Source organism: Canis lupus, chromosome 9 (assembly GCF_003254725.2).
Source record: "Canis lupus dingo isolate Sandy chromosome 9, ASM325472v2, whole genome shotgun sequence".
NCBI lineage: Eukaryota > Metazoa > Chordata > Mammalia > Carnivora > Canidae > Canis > Canis lupus.
Genome location: NC_064251.1, coordinates 5,029,122 through 5,051,280, shown reverse-complemented (window position 1 = coordinate 5,051,280; position 22,159 = coordinate 5,029,122). Strand labels below are relative to the sequence as shown.

Genomic DNA, 22,159 nt, shown 5'->3' with positions numbered 1-22,159 from the left:
CATCTGTGTACAAACCCAACTCCAGAATAGAGAAGTAAGAATTCACCCTCAAAAGAAGGTTAGCAAACAGAGAGAGAGAGAGAGAGAGAGAGAGAGAGAGAATATTTCATTAGAATAGACTAAGTATCCTACTTTTAAAGCTTTTTATTATTCTGAAATATTAAACCAGTAGTGGGAGAGGGACATAAGAATAAAACTCAGGGTAATTCTCTAGGTTAGCAGCTATCAGCAAACAAACCACTTTAGCAGATTCTTATCTACAGGTACCATAAATCTCAAAGAACAGGCAGATCTTTCTACATACCAGCAAATCAGCCGAGCTGAAATCCAGTACTATTTTATTGGCAGATTTCAATCAACATTTCCTGATTTCCCATCCCAGAAACAAGGGCAAATTTCTTTCTTTTTTTTTTTTTTGAATTAGGGCAGTCAAAAGGCTCTGCATATAAGTATGGTTTGGTAGTATTTAGGTAAAGATGGAGAAGATAAACCATCAGCATTAGGAAAGCTTCCCTAAACTGTCTTTATATTAAACCATGTGGTAGATGGTTGTGCTGACCTACCCACTTCTCAAAGAGATGTGGCCCCTTTTCTTGGCCACTTTCCTCTGTAAAAAGAGAAAAAAAGATTGCAAGCCAGTATCCCTCAAAGACCAATAAAAATTCAGCTCTAGTTTGATGTGGAAAACATGTCACAGTACTCCTCCTTACTACTTTGTAACTTTGTTTCTCCCAAAAAGCTTATCAGTGTAGAATGAAAAACACAGGCATGGCTAGGATGGAGGCTTAAAAGGTTTTTAAAAAGCAAGCATCTTTCCCGGTATGTTCATTCCCTGTTCATTACTAATTTTAGGATCTGGATAAAACTGAACAATTTGGTGGCTATTGGGGCACCTGGGTGGCTTGATGGCTGTGTGTCTGCTTTTGGCTCAGGTCGTGATCCCAGGGTCCTAGGATCAAGTCCCGCATCAGGTTCCCCACAGAGTCTGCTTCTCCTTCTGCCTAAGTCTCTACCTCTCTCTGTATATCCCTTAAATAAATAAATAAAATCTTAAAAAAAAAATTTAGTGACTACTAAAAAACGGAGACAGACTTTATTAATAGGGTCAAGGGAAATGAACAGAACATCACAGGCTAAAAACAAAAGTCCCAAATTTTCTAAGCTTACCCCCCCACCAAAAAAAAAAAAAAACCACTCAAAATTCAAAATTATCAGAAGTAATGTATGTACTGGAGATTAAGGATAAAGGGTGCTAAAACTACCTTATGTTTAAGAATAAATGAAAAAAAAAAGAATAAATGAATTCTGCACATTGCTTATGGCCAGAAATCACAAACTGTATCAACTTACTGTAGTGAAAACATCAAGTTATCAAATGACCTCAAATCTAGAAGAAAGCAGGAAATTATCTTTTGCATTTATTTATTTATTTTAAATATTTTATTTATTTATTCATGAGAGACACACAGAGAGAGGGGCAGAGACACACAGGCAGAGGGAGAAGCAGGCTCCCTGCAGGGAGCCCCATGCGGGAGTCCCGAGACTCCAGGATCAAGACCTGAGCCGAAGGGAGGCGCTCAACTGCTGAGCCACCCAGGCATCCCCATATCTTTTGCTTTTAAAGTTACTATTTCTCATGTAAAATAATACTGCATTCGTAACCATCCTTAAATTTTACACTCTCTCCCCAGAGTCCGTTAACCAAACCTTCCTCTCTTGGAATATAGGGCAAGAAAGGGCCAGGAGGAATTACTCATTCCTTATCCGTTTTGATTTTGGTCTATTTTTAGTTCAATGGAAGGCCAAACTTTATCAACAGACTGGCATTAAAAAAAGAAGAAATAAAATAAGGTCTCCGGTAGGACTGGAACTGAAATTATCTTCAAGCCTACAACTCTATCCAGGTGCAAACAAGTCAAAACTAACATTTAAGAGATGCTTGAGGGAGCTAATGTCTGTTTTTGGTTTAGTGATGAAAATCACATCTTCATTTGTAAAATTACCAAGCCAGAAAAGTCAAGCCAAAAGAGGTGACTTTCTCTCCTTTTTGTGATCCAAACTCTTTCATTTTCACCACATGGCAAACACAGAGCAGTGCTGAGAGAGGCACCAACAGGCAACCCTTCCAAGTTCATTAGATGCCCTTGCCATCTATTACATCTATTACATCCTATGTAATCAATTCTATCTCATAAAACAGAAAAATTTATACAACTTTTATTTTTTTAAAGATTTATTTATTTATTAATGAGAGACAGAGATTGAGAGAGAGGGAGAGAGAGAGAGAAAGAGAGCGCGCAGCAGAGACATAGAGGGAGAAGCAGGTTCCACGCAGGGAGCCCAATGTGGGACCTAATTCCAGGACCCCAAGATCACTCCCTGAGCCAAAGGCAGACCACTGAGCCACCCAGGCATCCCAATACTTTTGGTCTTGTCCTAGCAGTCCAGTATCTTCATCTTCATTACAATTTTTTGAAATATTTTATTTATTTATTTATTTATTTATTTGACAGAGAGAGAGTGTGTGCATGCACACGCAAGCAGGAGGAAGAACAGAAGGAGAAGGAAAAGCAGGCTCGCCACAGAGCAGGGAGCCTAACTCAGGGCTTGATCCCAGGACCCTGAGATCATGACCTGAGCTGAAGGCAGACACTGAACTGACTGAGCCACCCAGGTTCCCCTCATCCTCGTTACTATTAGCCAAACTATTAAAATATACTGAAGTATAACTGATAATATAAAGCATATTTAATTTGGAAAGTATAATTATACAAAACTAGCACTTTTTAGAAGCATTCTCTTGGCTAAATCTGTTAGAAGGGATCAGAAAATGATCCTATGGCCGCTGTAAAAATTGTCATGTAAACACACCAAAGGTCTATGAAGGAACATACTGCTTTATAGCATCATATAAAATATTACAATAATTTAGCAAAATAACGTTTGACCCAGTAATTTTATTTCTCATCTTTTTAGGTACATTCTGTCACTTATGAAAGAACGTAAGTGAAGGTTAGTCACAGGTAGTATCATCTAGTGCTGAGTGTACACCCCATAGCCCAAATCTTGGTTCGTAAATCTTGGTTTGTAAATACCACTTTCCACTAAAGGCACTGGGGCTGCTTGTTGAAATGACTGATTCCAGGGTGAAGTAAGTACAGGATAAATATGGAACATCTAGGGCACCTGGGTGGCTCAGCAGGTGAAGCGTCTGCCTTCAGCTCAGGTCATGATCTTGGGATCCTGGGATCAAGCTCTGCATCAGTCTTCACATCAGGTTCCCTGCTCGGCGGGGAGTCTGCTTCTCCCTCTGCCATTCTCCCCTCTCACACCCCCGCCTCTCAAATAAATAAGTAAAATCTTTAAAAGAAATATGGAACATCTAGTTATATCAGAAAGTAAGTATCAAAAATGACAGGGACATGTCAAAAGAACACAGGAGGGGCTCAAAGGCTCTCTTTGGTCAAGTCTAAGACCATTTGACTTGTAATAAATTTGACAATTAATTACAATAAATAGTAGCAATGGATTAGAACACCCTGAATAAATTAAGGTTCTATGAATCCATTCTGATAGAACTGAATTTCAACAGGGAAGAAAGAGAACCATAGTAATAACTGATTTGACCTAATATGAAGGAATACTCCCCAATAAAAGGATATTCTATAGAACAACTGGACTATACTCTTCAAAAGTGTCAAGTTCATAAGAGACCAAGGACAGAAGTGCTGTTCCTGATTAAATGAGACTAAAGAGAAAGGTCAACTGAGTCTGATGTGTGATCTTTATTGGGTTCTAGGTCAGAAAGAAATGATTTTTCCTTTGCTCTGAAGGACACAGTAAGCCAAATGGTAAAATAGGAATAAGGTCTGCAGATTAGGTAACAGTATTGTAACAATGTCCGTTTCCGGAGTCTAATAATTACACTGTGGTTATGTAAAAGAATATCTGTTTTTATGAAATATTTACTGAAGCATTTAGGAATATAGACGTTATGTCTACAACTCACCCTCAAGTGGTTAAGAAAAGGATGTGTATCTAAGTGCTAAATCTGGGGACTCCGAGCAAAGAGTAGAGAGAAATTCTGTATTCTTTCAGCTTTTTTCTAAGATTGCAGTTTGTTCAAAATAAAAAGCTAAAGTATGGCTCCTGAAGCTCCTGTCATTCCAAAACCTGGCTCCCCCAGCTCCTGGCTGCATCTCAGCTGCCTTGCTGGCATGAGAGATGACACAAGTAGCTCTAAGAAAATCATGCGAAAACAAAAGATCACCCGAAGATCTACTGAAGAGCTTAGATGAACTCTTGACACATAATCAGGGCTCAAAAAGTGTTTATTATTAACAGCATTTCTTCACAGCCAAAGCCTGGAAAAACTACATGTTCATCAACAGACAACTGACTGAATAAATTGTGGTATATCCCTAAAGTAGAACACTTATGAAACTAAAAGACCAAGAGGTATGTCCAGACTGACAGGGAAGGAGGTCTTGGATGAGAAAAGCAAGGGGGAGAACAATGTGTCTGATATACTACCGCCGTGTGAAAATGCGAGAAAGAAGTATGTTATCTGCTTGCCTATGCATACAGCCTCTAAATGGATATAAGAAACCAACTATACTGCAGATCAGAGTTAGCTGAGGGAAACTTTTTTACTGTAAAGAATTTTATACTTTTTAAATTTTGAAATATGGGGATATATTGCTTATTCAAGAACTTTAATTATGAAATCCTCAAATAAAATGCTGCAAAAAAAAAAAATGCTGCAATACCAAAAATTTAAACTAAGACTTTATTACTTGTTTCTCTTGTATAAAAACCGCTGAAATTGGGATGCCTGGGTGGCTCAGAGGTTGAGTGTCTGCCTTCAGCTCAGGGCATGATCCCGGGATCTGGGATCAAGTCCCACATCGGGCTCTCCACAGGGAGCCTGCTTCTCCCTCTGCCTGTGTCTCTCTCATGAGCAAATAAATACAATCTTTAAAAAAAAAAAAAAAAAAAAGTTACATGCCTTTCCAACTGAGCCAGCCAGGCATCCCATCGTGGTATTTTTAGGTAATTGAATGGGATTGCATTGGTTTCCCCTTTTGTTAAAGGAGATGGTGTTACATTCAGACTCCATAAGGACAACTGAACTAATCTGGGTAGCACTTAGCATTCAGAGTGTGAAATAATTTTAGCTTTAGCTAAAACGTTGTATGTGTGACGGTGTGAATCTTAAGCTTTTATATTTTGGGAGGGTGGGTGATAGTAACCACTGACTATACCAGGCTTTGGGATCCCAGTAACTTTTAAGCACTTATTTTAGTAATACAACCCTTTGACCTGATACCTGACTAACCTGTTATTAATCCAGCAGTGTGGAGGCTATTTCTTTCCATGGATTTTGAGTGGTAATAACTGGCATTCTATACCAGAAGATAACAGTATGCTTTTTAGAGGAATCTCTAAAATTTGTATCTATTTGCCATGCTCCATAAACATACAGAGATTAACAGGGTGGGGAAATACCAGAATGGTTATACCTCCAACAGGTTACTTCAGACAGGCTCCTGTCAGAGGTGTAAACATTCTAACTTTTTTATCCTATCAAATTGCCATCAATTGGCACATGCAGGGGGCCCAATGTGGGACTCAATCCCAGGACCTCAGGATCACGCCCTGGGCCGAAGGCAGGCGCTAAACCACTGAGCCACCCAGACGTCCCATGTATGTGACTTCTGATCTTGGGGCTATAAGTTCAAGCCCCATGCTGGGTGTAGAGATTATTTAAATATAAAAATCTTTAAAAAGCAAAAGACCAAGATACCGTTCATCCATATACGTATTAACTTCTAGCCATTCATATTATTAAAACTTTCTTCGATTTACAAGTGAAATAAGAACATAGAGCTAATCTTACAGGGCAACTCCAGACCCGGGTGGACAGTAGCATTTTTGACCATCGGGGGAGAATGGCGACCATCATCCATGTCCAGCTCTGTACACTGAGCTTCTCCGTGGATCACAGCTAACCCCAGACGCAGTCTCTCAGCATATGACTGGGCCCTACGAGAAAGACAACAGGAAACGGAAATTCATGGAAAGAAAACCCAAGTGTCACTATCTCAACACTTTATTAATCATCAAATGAAAACATCATCTGAACTTTTACGGACACACAAAGGAATGATTTAGGCAATTCAGGAGATGGGGCCTAGACCAGAACGTAAATGCCTCAAGAGGCACAGGAGTTGAGATGTGGGCCAGCATCTGATTGTACATGATTCTGTTTCTCCGCTTTGTCCAATATTATAACACTTATCTTCAGAAGATGGAACCTTGTTCAAAAAAGGTCTCTTAAAAACCATTGCCTGAAAAACATTCATGGCCCTCTGTTTTCCTTTTCCTGAGAATCTGAAGGAAGAACTTCCTTTTCTCCTACAGGAAGGAAAACCGAGTAATTCAGGGACCGCCTTGTATTATTTGGAGACTAGCGATAAAGCCCTGGTGGGAACAGGACAATACCGTGGGGGAAAGCTGGAGCCAATGAGCTTTTCCAGGCCAACATGATTACATGCTCTGAGTTCCCAAACAGCTCATTTTGACTTCAGAAGCACCCAAAAGGAATTTTTATGAATGTCCAACATATTTACCTTTTGGCAGCATCAGGAGACTTAGCTACTATGACTGCATTTCTGTAATTTGGAATCTAGATTTGAAGGAAAAATAAGAAAATACTGAAAAGTTATCACAAAGTAACACCTGGGTGCTGGTGTGACACTTTTCCCTCTCGTAACAATGATCCATACTAGCAATCACATACTCTAGAGTTTCACTTACACGTTTAAAATTTAACACTTATCAATTAACATCATTGCAAAAGTACTGCTACATCAAGAAGATTAAAAAATAATTACTTCTTAACACCTTCATTTAAGAAAACATAAGCAAATTGCTAAAGATACTTAGAAGGAAATCCATTTTTAATGGCTTTAAAAAATACGATCGTCCATGCCTACATGCTGACCCTATCTGGCTGCCTCAGGCACTGAGACTTAAGGGAAAGACCATCTGATGTGCCTTTCAATATTGAAATCTGATACCAGAGAAAAACTACATAGGGTCTCTTTTGAGGACAATGGGGTGTTTGCTGGTGGCTCCTCACTTCTTCCTGGATATACTGAAGCAGGAAAGGTGAGGCTCTAAGGTTGTCCACGGGAAAGCTGAAAAAGCCTTGTATTTCCTTTTGATGAAGATCCATAGTGATAATGTGAGTTAAACCTGAAATTTTAAAACAAAAAATTACAACGTTCACCCCTACAAGTTAATGGCCACAGTGGACATAAACTAGACGCCCACTCCTGTTTCCTAACCGAAGCCTGAAAGCAGGGACTGTGTTGTGGACAAGCACATTAGTCATAGACTTCATCTGGAACCTCAACAACACTTAGTGAGCTCAGAATGTTGTCAAGCCTCATGTCAAAGAGCCTATGACCTTCCACATGGAGAGAGACCTAGAGCAGAGAGGAAGGTGCTCTCCTATACTATCCTAACTAGCTTGGTCCTGAAAATTAAGAAAAGTCAGGCACAAGCAAAAATATGAATATGTAAAGTTAGAAAACATGGAAGAAGTAATGGGTGTAAAAAATAGGCCTTGACTAAAGACTGTAAGAAGTTTAAAGGCCTATGGCTAGAGCAGAAGGAATTAAGAATATGAAAGCTAAATAATACACATATTAGGAGATAAAAATCCATATACCACAAAGGTAAGATAGTGGAGAGTTTGGAACAATTTCTCAAGGTCATAAAAGAATGAGTCAAGAAGTATTCTTATAGAAAAAAGATGATAGACATACTCTTATAATCAGTCGTGCTGAACAAAAAAGGTACATATATAAAAACATTGCAGATAATCAAAGGTTACTGCAAACCCTCTAGAGCAAAGAACCAGTAATTACCCGTTCCTCCCCAAACAGCTACACATCTTGAGAGAGGATGGAATCCAAATGTTTCTCAGGGCTTGAATGTGTATTAGAGTTTTTAAGTAAACACGCCAGGCAAATAAAATCCCAATTACCATCAGGTGTTATTACATTTGATTCACGGGCCAGAAAGTATGTTGCCGCTACAAAAACACAGAATAAAAGCAATGAAAATGAGCTGCTATTCAGAGACAGTCAGGAGGGGAAGAAAGGAGTACTACATAAACTGGAGAAGCCACAGAAGAAAAACCCAGTTTAAAACTACGTACAAAAACAGCAGCTAGCTAACCAAGGCAAATATGTAAACCTACACCTGAAGCTCGAAAGATCCCATTAGGACGCCAGGATCACAGCTAAAGTTTTCATGAGAAGATGAGATGGGGCAGAATGATGAGAAAGTCCAGGATTAGTGGAGAGACAACATCACTGTCAAGTTAAGACAAAGAGGAGAGGAACACATGAGAGTTCATACCTAAGCTCACACACCCCTAACCAGAACTATCAAAAGGAAACAGGAAGGAAGTAATTAGTGAACAACACTTAAGAGAGAGGCCCCAAATTAGCTGAGGTAGGGACTAATGTCAAGCAGAAAGAGTCCTAAGTGACAGGGCGGGCTCCCCAGGGCCTGCGTCCACACTCACCTGCTTTCGCCAGCATGGACGCCAGGAGCTTGCACACAATGGAACCCCTCTTCCGCATCTTGCTTTGCTTGCTGTAGGGGAAGTACGGGATGACTCCGATAATGTTCCTGGCACAGGCAGTCTTCAGCGCGTAAGCCATGATCAGCAGCTCCATCACAGCGGTGTTCACATCTCTGAAACAGTCGACATTTGTATTTGGGGGTTAGTTTCATTCATCAACCCCCAAAAAAGATGGAAAAGTCAGCCCAAGAAATGGGCTGCCAAGATGGGCGTCATGGGCATTTTGTCACCACACTGGCTTATGATGGCACCTCACAAATCCAGAGGAAAGCTTCTGAGCTCTTCTTTTTAGCTGTGCTTAGGTAAATCCATAGCAGTTATCCACGCTCACCTCTGCCTGGATCTTCTGTCAATGACACAGTCGCTGGAGTGGCATCGGAGGCAGACATCAACTGCTGGCCAGGGTGAACCAGCAGCCGCTGGCACCATCCAGGGACAGCAGACTCAGGCCAGCGCACCGGCCCCCTGCTGCCTGTGACTGCCAAGGGAAACCCACTGCCTCTGCTAGTTAGCTGCCATCTCCAGAAAGGATGTGTTCTCCGTTCTTCACGGGGTAGAGGGTAGGGTGGAGGATGGGGAGTCTTGGAACTAAGTTTTCAAAAATCGCCTCATCCTTTTTTCCTCAAGATACACAGATGCCCAACAAAGATTACCCAGAGAGACAAAAAGAGGAATCTGAAAGACATTAGAAGGAAAGGCTACTTCCAGTTTCAATAAATGTGGATTGCTACCTTTTGCCAAGGCTGATTGAGCGTAATGTGGGCTCTGCCCTTAAAAAAGGTGAGAACCAGGTCACCTGGGTGGCTCAGTCGGTTAAGCGTCTGCCTTTGGCTCGGGTCATGATCTCAGGGTCCTGGGATCAAGTCCTGCAATGGGTTCCCTGTTCAGTGGAGAGCCTGCTTCTCCTTCTCCCTTTGCCCCTCCTCCCCACTTGTGTTCTCACATGCTCTTCTCTATCCCTTGCCCCTCCCAAATAAATAAATAAGTAATCTTCAAAAAAAAAAAAAAAAGGTGAGAACCTTAGGGCAGAGGGAAGGTCATCAGTGGGGCTTCAAGCTGAGTGCCTTGCATCACTCTACCCATGTCACCTGGGAAGGTCTGAGACTAGAGCCAAAAGTGGCCCTAACAGGGTCCTCCCTGGGCTTCAGAGAATGGGGCTCCCACACTCATGACTATATCCTCAAAAAAGAGAAAAAAAATAAGGTGAGAACCTTGAAATCCTTCAGGATGCTCTTCTAATGCTCAACCCTCCCGGATTATCCAAGAGTCCTCAGACACCCACCCTTTTGGGTAAGGAATGTATCTCCCCTGCCTTCCCAAAAAAGAGGATCATTTCCCATGTCTTGGTTTCTATCCATGTGAGGAGTAGGCTCTCAGGTGTCCTTAAACTGTCTGCTACATAGCAGTGATGCTGCCCTCATTTATAGCAAAATGGAGAGCTTGCCATCAACATAGCAGAAGACTTTATAATGCTTAGGTAGGTAAATGAAATACTCCTCACGAGATTGCTCCTTAGCCCAAAGGACAGAGAGGCCATTTTCCCAGTCTCTCTGCCTCTCTCCAAGGGCGCCCATCCTTAGTGCACCTGGGCATGAGACACTGCAAAGACATTCCTGCCCTCTGACAAGAATGTGTTTTCCACATCCACATTCAACTTACAGAACACCAGCCTCACCTTTGTAATTCGGATTTTTTTTGTAAGTTCAGGGTACTGTCATAAAAGCATTTCTTGCAGCGGGTAGATATAACTGACTCAGGACTCGACTTGATACCTACGACACTCCTTTCAGACTGCTGATAGGTTACATTGTTTTCCAGATGTTTCCTTCCTCTGAAGTAAATTGGAGCACCTTTCCTCCTCATACTCCCAAATCAATAATGTCCCAAGTCTGGCATCAAAAAATTAGAGGACACACAACCTCTTGGTAAAATCAGGAGAAAATACTCATCAAACACTTTCAAGGTACTTGGGAATTCATTACACTTGGTCATTTTTAGTTCATTCATATATTCAACAAATACTTATTGAGCAATGTGAATCAGGCACTGTGTTAGGTGCTGGAGATAAAATGGCAAAGCCGACCACATTTCAAGAAAATGCCAGAGGCGCACATTGGATCATCTTTGTGGTAATCATATGTCCCAAGAAAGAACACATCTAACTCAGTGTGCTGCCTCCCAAAGACTTCTATACTTGATTCTGCAGAGGGGAGAGCTTCCTTTCCCCCATCCAATCACCTAAATTGATGCCTTGTAGGTTCTGAATGTTAAGCTGGAAGGCTGCATAGCACTGGGAGGACAGTGTGTGTGTAAATACTTCAGGAGTCCGTATTGAGACTGAACACCAGGCATCATATACACCATAGCAAAGTCCTCTTCTGCATATAGACTGTTTGACAATATTAGAAGTACAATCAGAGCTTTCTTAACGTTCCACTGGTGTGCTAGTGTGTGGCACTGTAAAAGCTCCGCTGGCCACGGTTTCTTATCAGATCTCAATGCCAACAATATACTTAGAATGAAGTTAATTGAATAGATTCTGGAAGAGTATCTGTCCAGGTGGTGGGCTTTTAGCTGGCTTTGTGATAGCATTTATAATACACAACCACGGTCTACAATGAGGTTTCGACAACACACCACAAGGTGGGCTCAGAGAGTAAGATGTTAATATAACAAGATGAACCATTTCAGAAGGGCCTTGATTTCAGCGTAACTCTTCTTACATTAATTACTTATTTCTGCCATGAGGCTTCATTTTCTACCTTTTCCTCTTCCTAATGACCTATGCCTAGGGATTCAACATCCTCCAGCTCAAGGCTAAGGAAAGCCTCCCACGCCCCACCCTTTTGGTCAGGAAGGCAACAAAAGAGCCTTTGTCACATTGGCTTTCCCCATTCACTGCCAGACTAGGCAAATTGGACACCAGGCAGTTAATCTGTGGGCTAGCAGGGTGAAGAGAAGTTGGCTGGCAGCCTCTGCTTTGTTTATCTGTTCCCTAAGACTGTTCCAAGTACATCCTGGCTAGTTCTTGTAGTCTTTGTATCTAAGTAGGACAATCTTAATTGTTTACCGACTCATTTTTTTAAGATTTATTTATTTATGAGAGACACAGAGAGAGAGGCAGAGACACAGGCAGAGGGAGAAGTAGGCTCCCTGCAAGGAGCCCGATTCGGCACTCGCTCCCAGGACCCCCAAGATCATGACCTGAGCCAAAGGCAGATGCTCAACCACTGAGCCACCCAGGTGCCCCAGACTCATTTTTCTTTCCCCTAAGATAATCACATTCTATATTAAATTTGACCCTTACTGCTCTGTCATTTTTGATAGACAAAGACAAATATAAGGAAACAGACATGGTCTATACACATCAATTGAACTGAGCAGGACTGCAAAGACAGGCCAACACCATAGATGGAAGTCAGAACCATGAGGTGACGGGGTAGGATTTCCCCCACCCATCACCCCAAGAATTAATCATCTGCAGCAAATAAGTTGTAAATGTGCTTTAATGAGTCTCTTAGTCCCATCAACACACAAGAGCTTCTAACATAATCACGGAAATTGTCCTTCAAGAAACACTTGGTAAGCTTTATATCCATTTTACTTCCTTCCTTTGCTCAGTATATTTGGAAGCTCCCTGAATATCACACATTTCAATCATGCAACATAATCACTTCATTCAGAATGGCTTTTTGCCATTTCCAAATAATTAAATCCACCCTCAGTAATCAAAAATTTACATAACTGGAGTAGCCAAAAGAAATAGGCTGCAAGTGGTTTCGGAAGGTGAGCCCCACCAGCAAACAGAAGTGAGGATGATGCAGCCTTACCCTTCGCCAAGGACAAAGGCCGGGGAAGAAGCACACCAGAGGGTAGCCTCGTGGGGTGTCCAAGCCCCTCACTACATGCATTTTACTCCCAGGCAAGACCTTCAGGTCTCCCCCTCTTTCCAAGATCCAGATCAAACAAAAGCACGAGACAAAAAGAGTACCATGACCAGGAGGCAACCAGCACAAAATTAAAACTGCTGGAGGACAAGAGGGCCATCAGAAGTAACCATCATCACTGTGCTCTATTGCCAACACTACAAGGGCATGGATCCTTATACCCAGCAATCCGTTTCCTGGAATCTTCCGAGGTATCTGCCTAAACAGATAAATATGACATATGTGAAGCGTTATTGCCTCAAGCACCTTCTAGAGAGGCTATTGATGACTGATTCACCTTCCCACAGGGGAGGGAGGGGCTGAGTTCCAACCCTCTCAGTTGCTGATTGGTCCCTCAGGCAAAGAACCCCATTTCAAGGTTATCTAGGGGCTTCCAAAAAACCACCTCTGGTGCTGTTGAAAGGGTGCTTGTTAAATAAAAGACACCTTTATTGCTTTTAGCCCTTAGGAAATTCCAAGGGTTTTAGGATCTCAGCACCAGGAAAGGGAGGAAGACAAAATATATTTTTCTTTTTTAATTTTTTTTTTAATTTTAAGTAGGGTCCACGCCCAAGGTGGGGCTCGAACTCACAACTTTGAGATCAAGAGCCACATGCTCTACCAACTGAGCCAGCCAGGCTCCCACAAATATATATTTCTTTTTACAAGTCACATTGTCACTGAGGCTAAAAATAGCTTCCGTGCCAGATTTGGTTTAAGGATGAAAGATGATACACATAAATGGTTGCACACTGCTGGCATTTAGTGCCAATCTTATTACTAACACAGTCTCAGGAATCTAAATTAACCAAGACACGAAGGTCTGCATTTTTCAAAGACACACATAGCCTCACTACCCCATTCTCTGAGAAGGGATGAGAGGAGATAATCCCACATGGAAGGTCACCCTCAGGTAGGCTAGGATTTCCCCTAAGGGAAGGAAGGGGTGGCAGATGCTATCTACAATACAGACAGCTAGAAATGGGCCACTGTGGAAAGAACAAATGAACGAAAGAAAAAAATACAAAGAAAAAAATACAGTGTCAAGATGGTCAAGAAAGAAAGAAAGAAAGAAAGAAAGAAAGAAAGAAAGAAAGAAAGAAAGAAAGAAAGAAAGAAAGAAAACAGTGTCAAGATGGTCTTGATGAGTATAAATCAGCAGCAGTTATGCATTGCGTTTAATAACAAAAAGCTTTTTAGCAAAGCTGAGCAGACAGGGACCAGGTTCAGGGAATACGGAACGGTTTAAAGCCTGGAGAGGAGGATCAAATAGTACAGTGTGACAAACAGGGTAGGAATGTCAAAAGCCTACAACTGGATTTTGGGAAGCATTTAGTTTAAAACGCGTATACATTTATAGTGAAAGGAAACTCAATTGTTGTTTGTATGATAACACCATGAATTCTATCACTACGATTTTTAGAGGAAACGGGGTACATAAAGTTGTGCTCCCTCTTACCTGGGTATCGTCTGTATAATGAAAATATCTTGGCCACGAACAGATTCTTTTATTTCAACTCTTGTTTCTGAAAAATAAGAGTTCTGTAGTTTAAGAAAAGCACTTCATGATACAATAATTAGGCAGCATCTAGAAGGAGTCAGATGAATCTAAACCAACACTTCATCTAGTGCACCAAAATAAATTCTGAATAGATCTCAGGATGACAAGTGTGTATACAAAAAATGTGAAGTTAAAGGGAAAATAAGGCAAAAATACACCAAAAGGCAAAAGTAACACAAACAGGTCCACAGAAAATCTCAGGGTTCAAAAAGGAAAATTTATCACCAAAATAAGACAAGATGCTTGGGGAAAAGTCTACAGCAAATAAAGAGGTCAAAGGTTAACATCCTCCTTTCAACAAATGCTGAGGCGGCCTTGGTGCCAGGCCCTGTCCTTGGGAGAACCTAGACCAAGTGTATGAAGACCAATCCAGGAGACACAGGAGACACAAAGGCTGACAGACTTTTCAGGCCATTGTGCCAGAAAAGACCAGGAGACAGGGCACCTATCTGGCTCAGTCGGGAGAACAGGTGACTCTTAACCTCAGGGTCAAGAGTTCAAATTTCTTTCTTTTTTCTTTCTTTCTTTTGTTCTTTCTTTCTCTTTCTTCCTTCCTTCCTTCCTTCCTTCCTCTTTCTTTCTTTCTTTCTTTCTTTCTTTCTTTCTTTCTTTCTTTCTTTCTTTCTTTCTTTCTTTCTTTCTTTCTTTCTTTCTTTCTTTCTTTCTTATTCATTCATGAGAGACATAGAGAGAGAGGCAGAGACACAGGCAGAGAGAGAAGCCCTCCATCCTAGGACCCCAGGATCACACCCTGAGCCAAAGGTAAACACTCAACCACTGAGCCACCCAGCTACCCCAGGATCAAAAGTTCAAACCCAAGGATGGGTGTGGAGAGAAAAAGAAAGAAAAGAAAGAAAAGAGAAAGAAGAGAAAGAAAGAACAAAAGAAAGAAGGAAAGAAAAAGAGAGGTGCCTGGGTGGTTCAGTCAGTTGAGTGCTGACTCTTGGTTTCAGCTCAGGTGGTGATGTCCTGGGAAGTCCGCTTGAGGACTCTCTCCCTGTGCCACTCACTCCACTCCTGCACACTCTCTCATGGTGTACTCCCTTTCTCAAATAAATGAATCTTGAAAGGAAGAAAGAAAAAGAGAAAAAAAAGGAAAGGGAAGGGAAAGGGAAAGGGAAGGGAAGGGAAATGGAAAGGGAAGGAAAGGGAAAGGGAAGGAAGGGGAAGGAGAGGGAAGGAAAAAGGAAAGGAAAGGAAAGGAAAAAGGAAAGGAAAAAGGAAAAAGAAAGGAGAAAGGAGAAAGAAGAGGAAAGGAAAGGAAAGGAAAAAGACCAAGAGATAGGACACCTGGGTGGCTCAGTGGCTGAGTGTCTGCCTTCGGCTCAGGGCATGATCCTGGGGTCCTGGGATGGAATCCCACATCGGGCTCCCTGCATGGAGCCTGCTTCTCCCTTTGCCTGTATCTCTGCCTCTGTCTTTCATGAATAAATAAATAAAATCTTTAAAAAAAGAAAAGAAAAAGACCAGGAGACAGAATAATGGGGCTCAGAGAATAACAGCCTCATTGCAAGCTAGGATGTATACCGAGGAAGGGAGCATGGAACACCCAGAGATGTGAGGGCAGATGGCCAGTCAGCCCCCTGGAGAGTACAGTGAATAAGGAGGGAGGGAGGTCAGGTAGCCAGCGGGGGCCAGACCATGCAAGAGTCTGGACTTCATTCTCAGGACAGGAGAGCCACTGGAGGAGTCGAGAATGGGAGGGGGTGTGATCTCTGGCTGTTCGTGAAGAGAACAGGAGGGCGACAGTGGCAGCAAGGAGTCCCCCATGCACCAACGGTGGGCCGGGCCAAAGGATCTAGGATGAGCAGTGAGTGGACAGAGCTCAGATCCCAAAAGGTCCTGTGTGATCGCTAGGGAGAGCGGACTCTGGAGAGCAGGATTTCAGTGGAAGTAATAAAACATTTGCATTTTGGAAACATCCTGGTGGCCTAGGGAGACTGAAATGGAGGTAGGAAGGCCTGTCAGCAAGCTACTGCAACAAGCCACAGAGAGAGGGAGCGAGGGAGAGGAGGCTTAGAATAGTGATGGGAGGATGGAGAACAAGGTCTTCATTTTTTTTTAAGATGTCTTAAAGATTTGAGAGAGAGTGTGTGCACCTGCACATGAGCGGGGGTTGGGGGGGAGAAAGAGAATCCCAAGTAGACCCCTCCAGCTGATCGTGGAGCCCAAGGTGGGCTCAATCTCAAGACTCTGAAATCATGACCTGAGCCCAAACCAAAAGTCAGATGCTTAAATGACTGAGCCACCCAGGCACCCTGATAAAATGAATAAATAAATTCTTAAAAAAAAAAAAAAAACTGCCTTCTCTTCTAGTGCATATTTTCAGGAGGTTCCCAAACGCCATCACCATAAATTAAAATTGTTATTGCTAAGTAAACTAGCTCACTTATCTGCATTTACCTTCAGGCTTTTTTTTTTTTTTTTTTTTTTGGTGGTGGTGGGAGGGTTCTTTTAAAGATTTTTACTTAAAAAAACTCTATTTATTCATGAGAGACAAAGACAGAAGCAGAGACATAAGCAGAGAGAGAAGCAGGCTTCATGCAGGGAGCCTGACGTGGGACTTGATCCCGGGACTCCAGGATCATGCCCTGGGCGGAGGGCAGACGCTCAACTGCTGAGCCACCCGAGTGTTCCTAAAGATTTATTTTAGAGAGAGAGAGCATGAGTGAGTGCATGTGCAGGGGGCAGGGCAGAGGGAGGAGAATCTCAAGCAGAACTCCCCTCCCCACTGAGCATGACATGGGGCTGAATCTTACCACACCTGAGCTGAAATCAAGAGTCCACACTTGATGGTTTGAGCCACCCAGGTGCCCCCACTTCTAGGTTTTTAAATATCAATATCTCATAAAATTTCTAAAGTCACCAAGTAAAAACTAAGTGTGGGGGCACCTGGCTGGCTTAATCAGAGGAGCATGTGACTCTTGATCTGGGGGTTGTGAGTTTGAGTCCCATGTGGGGTGTAGCGATTAAGTAAATAAAACTTTAAAAAAATAAGTTACTAAGTGTGGAAGCTGGCTGAAGGCTATCTGCGGGCTAATTATAAGAAACATGGAACTTATAACATCCTGGACGTTATGTGCTTTCCACTAAACAATCCATTACATTAGCTCTTTTCAAATACTTTGCTTTTTAATTTTTTAAGAAATATTTTATTTATTTTATTTTTTATTTTTTTGGAAAGATTTTATTTATTGAGAGAGTGAGAGCACAAGCAGAGGGAGCAGCAGAGGGAGAGGGAGAACCAGACTTTCCACTGAGCAGGAAGTCCAACACAGGGTTCGATCCCAGGACCCTGTGATTATGATCTGAGCCAAAGGCAGACGCTTAACCGACTGCGCCACCCAGGCGCCCCTACCTTACTTTTTTAGATCTTCGAACGTCAGTTAGGTCTTAGTAATTTATCTCCTCAAGCTACTTCTACCATAGATAGTTATACCTTAGAAAGGAGAAACGAAGCACAGAATCATAAACCTAGGCTTTCAATTTTACGAAAATAGCTCCAAATTATTTTATATTAACTTGTCTTTGCAGGGTATTATAATCTGAAGTATGCGGCCAGGGAGACTGATGATGCAGCATTCCTAGGACACTAGCCATCAACAAAGTGCTTTCAAGCATTATCTTTTAACGTTACAATTTTCCACAGGAACGCAGAGGGCAGCAAAATGGCTTATCATCCCGGGATGAGAGTCTACAAGAGACTTGAGAGAAAAATTTACAGATGAGAGAACTCAAAGATGGTTTTTCAATAAATCATTACTACCTGGTACCAGACTGCTCTTGATGCCAGTTGATTACCTAATGAGACAGATAAATGTAAAAGTTACTTATCAAATGTAGCCCGATATAGAAGGAAAAACATATTCTCTACATCTCTCCTTTTTTCCACTGTATAATGACAGGACGTTTGCATTATCTTGGGGAAAAGGGAAGGAGATTAAAAAAGATAACAGAGAAAGAAATCAAGACTTGGAGGGGAGTAGAGAGGGATGGCTCATACCTGGTGTTAAAGAGAAAAATGTTTGTGTTACACGTAAGTAATATTTGCCTTTTTTTGTTTTGTTTTGATATTTGCCTTTTTTCATGGCAGCCCGGGTGGCCCAGCAGTTTAGCACCACCTTCGGCCCAGGGCGTGATCCTGGGGACCCTAGATCAAGTCCCTAGTCCGGCTCCCGGCATGGAGCCTGCTTCTCTCTCTGCCTTTGTCTCTGCCTCTCTCTCTCTCTCTGTCTCTCATGAATAAATAAAATCTTGAAAAACAAACAAATAAATAAAAACATGTCCACTGACTAACCATAGAGAACAAAGAATGTTTAAGAAATCATTTTAACTCACCTCCATTGGTCTCTTGATAGACCACAGATTTCCCCAATTCAGCACCAAGACGCCTGTGGGGGGGAAAAGGCAATTAAGAATGCTCTTTTTCATTAAAAAACCCTCCAGTTCATACACGTATGTTTAACAAAAAGGCTAAAATAACTAGACTAGAATTCTCTCCCAAAAAACAGTTTAACGTGTGAAGAGCTACACATCTGCTACCATGCCACAAGCAGCTTCAAGTGCCTGCCACTTTGTGACAAGCTGCTTTCCCCGGGGCCACAGCCCAAGTTTCCTGCCTAAATTCATTGTTTTCTGAATAATAACCATCTTGCAAAATCACTCCCTGACAAATGTCTGGTTATTAGCACTAGCTCCAAAACCACAAGCCAGAGGCAAAGGCCTCAGTTGTCAAAATCATATTGACTTCAGTGCCATTGATCAAATGCAGTGTGAATCTTGTTTGGATCCTGATTAGAACAAACCAAGTTTAAAAAGCCATTTCTGAGACAGTGAGAGAAAATATGAACAAGGACTTGATACCATATGATATTAAGGAATTCATGGTGTCATAGGTTGTGGTTTTCTTTTTTAGATTTTATTTTTAAGCAAGCTCTACACCCAACGTGGGGCTTGAACTCATGACCAAGAGATAAAGAGTGGCATGCTTCACCAAATGAGCCAGCCAGGCACCTGCTGCAGCAGGTGTTTTTAGTTAGCAGTTGGCATTACCACTTTGATGAGTGAAATGCTATGATGTAGGGATAGAACCTGTTTAGAAATACTCAGCCAGGTACACAGTGGAGCCGTGAGGGAGGACATGGGGTTTGAGGTTCGTATTGAGGACTACGGTGGCTTCCAAGGATTGGACAACACCTCAGATACACGGCCTTCTGGCCAAGCGCCTGTGATTTCTGACTGTTGAGCATTCTTGTAACCCAGTGCTTGCAGCTTTCCCTCAGGTTTGCTGTGGCTGAACCAAGAAAGGAGCACACACTGATTTCTACAGAAATTATGATTCCATGATAGATTTTGAGATGAAGAAGGCTGCTATCTTTCAGAGTGCAAAGTGATTTTGGAACATCAAGAATTTCTTTGGGTAATGGAAGTTTGCCACTGACCTGGTGTTCCCCGGCTATGAAACGTGAATATTGAGGTATGAAATAGTTTCTCTTGATAAAATTAACAAATAGTGTGCACAGTACGTGTAAATAAATAACTGAATGAAATTATTCCAGTCAGGCCTACAATGGAATACTATTCAGCCTTAAAAAGGAATGGGGGGAAAAAGGGAATGAAATTCTGATACATGCTATAATACAGATGAACCCTGAAAAAATTATTCTAAATAAGTCAGACACAAAAAGACAAACATTGCGTGATTCTATTTATAAGAGGTACTTAAAATAGGCAAATTCAGACACAAAGTAGATTAGAAATTACCAGAGACTAGGAGGGAAGGGATAAGGGAGTCAACTGGATATGGAGTTTCTGTTCGGTATGATGAAAAATTTCTAGAAATGGATCCCGGTGACAGTTACAAAACACTCTAGGTGTACTTAAAGCCACTGAATGGTACACTTAAAAACTGTTAAATGGTACATTTTATGTTATGTATATTTTACCATAATTAAAAAAAATACTCCTTGGGGCACCTGGCTGGTTCAGCCAGTAGAGCATGTGACTCTTGATCTCCTGGTCATGAGTTCAAGTCCCATGTCAGGTCTACTTACTTAAAGAAAAAACAAACTCCAGCCAAAAAAAAAAAGGTGAGATGGGTAAAATAAATGAAATAAGATTAACAAAAAGTTACTAAATTGAAACTGGATGAAGGATATACTGGGGGTTAATTTTAACACACGTGTAACTTATACACATCCTGGAAATGTAACCCACCTAACTTTTTTATGGATTAAAATGCATAACCCAAAAAGTTTGAAAATCCCTGCTTGGAAGTTTAGATCCAAAAGAAATCCTGGAAATAAAATATCATAACCTCAGGGACCTTCAAACTTTGTCTAGTGGTAAAGGCCTTTTTCCAAATAAAATCTTACTCAGAAAGTCAAGATCTGAAACAGATAAAGGAGGCATTTACAAACATTATTTATAGTAATTTAAAACACTTCTGGAACAAGGCAGGGAAGAAGCTAATATTTAAAAAAGCAAAACCACTGACGTTTTAAAGGTGCCCTCCTCCCTCAGCAAGGTCACTGTGGCATATCTGACCCAAAATAAACAAACATGAGCTTTATGTTTAAAGTTAGCATTTTAGTTTGGCCTCAAAAAGCCAGATATTCATTGGGAGTTAGAAACAGAAACAAGGTAGTAGATTGCAAAAGGATTTGCTCTTCTAATCTCGCTGAAATACTCCAGCTGAAGAGAACATAGTATTACTGAGAAAACAGGACTCTTAAATGACCCTTCTACGTTCTTGCAAACATTTACAGACTCTGAAAAATCCAGGGGAACTCTAACGGAGGTTGTTTTAAGATACAAAAATAATTTCAAATATTAAAAAAACAAGCTCTTCGTTTTAGATCTTAACGTTTGTCACGAGTTTATTTGGAAAGGGCTCCTGAGGCCGTCCCTTTACATTAGAGCCCTGGGACTCTCCAGAAGAGCCAGCTAGAGAAGAGGCCAGCGGGGAGGCTCTGCTCCGCTCCTCCGAGCTTTATCTATATTATTTGGTATCATGCTCAACAATGTTCCTGCCCAGTAGATAGCACCGTCCTTATCTTACCCATGAAATTCAGAAAAATCAAATCTCTTGCCCAGTGCTGCCACGGGGCTAGTAGGTGGCAGGGCTGGAGAAGGAATCTCAGAAGCCACTTGAGATCACCGGCTTCCTTGGTTTTTTTTTTTTTTTTTTTTAAAACACACGGAAAGGCAGAGATTTTTCCTCCAAAATGATGGAATCTAAAGTCGACTTTAGGAAATGCGGTTAGGCTTTTATTATTCGCGGGCAACCCGGATGGCTCCGGTTCAGCCCAGGGTGTGAGCCTGGAGACCCGGGATCGAGTCCCGCATCGGGCTCCCTGCATGGAGCCTGCTTCTCCCTCTGCCTGTGTCTGTGCTTCTCTCTCTGTATCTCTCATGAAAAAATAGAATATTAAAAAAAAAAAAAGACATTATTCCCGGCACCAACTCCGACAAATTCTTCTTCCCCTGGAGTTGCCTCCTTCCCACGGCCCTCCCCTCCGCCTCCGCTTCCTGGGAGCATCCTGCGCCTTCCACCTGCAAGGCCGTGCAGCCGCCCCCCGGGTGCAGCGGTCCCCCCGGCGCCACCCGGCCGGGTCGGGAGCCCCCCCCCGTCCCCGGAGACCCGGGAGTGGCGACGCCAGCCCCCAGGCACCGCGCCCGGGCCGCGGAGTGGCGGCGAGAAGCCGGAGAACGGGCGGAGCGCGTCCCCGCCGCCGGGTCGGGCCCGGAGCCCCGCGGAGGGCGGCGCGCAGGGCAGGGCGCCGGGACGCCCGCTTACTCGGTGATGCGCTTGGCCAGCTCGGTGCAGGCGGCCGTGGAGTTGGCCGAGAAGACTCGGTAGCCGGTGCGGGCGGCGTTCATGGCCGGGCGGGCGGCGGGGCGGGCTCGCGGGGCGCGGAGGGTCGAGGACGCGCAGAGCAGCGGCAGCAGCAGCAGCTTCTTGGGCATCGTCCGGCCGGCCGGCGCGGGGCGGCTGCGAGGGCGCCGAGA

At 42.6% G+C, this 22,159-nt stretch overlaps 1 protein-coding gene across 1 annotated transcript in view; it reads right to left on the bottom strand.

Moving 5' to 3' along the window:
• Positions 1-22,159, bottom strand: part of PRPSAP1 (phosphoribosyl pyrophosphate synthetase associated protein 1) — a 25,787-nt gene extending 3,628 nt beyond the window's left edge. Inside the window, exons 1-7 of the mRNA XM_025468084.3 lie at positions 21,948-22,159; positions 18,488-18,540; positions 14,048-14,114; positions 8,603-8,775; positions 7,145-7,260; positions 6,633-6,688; positions 5,900-6,045 (exon numbers count right to left, since the gene is read on the bottom strand). Coding sequence (XP_025323869.1) covers positions 5,900-6,045; positions 6,633-6,688; positions 7,145-7,260; positions 8,603-8,775; positions 14,048-14,114; positions 18,488-18,540; positions 21,948-22,117 — 781 coding nt within the window. The 5' untranslated portion in view covers positions 22,118-22,159. The remainder of the gene's footprint in view (positions 1-5,899; positions 6,046-6,632; positions 6,689-7,144; positions 7,261-8,602; positions 8,776-14,047; positions 14,115-18,487; positions 18,541-21,947) is intronic.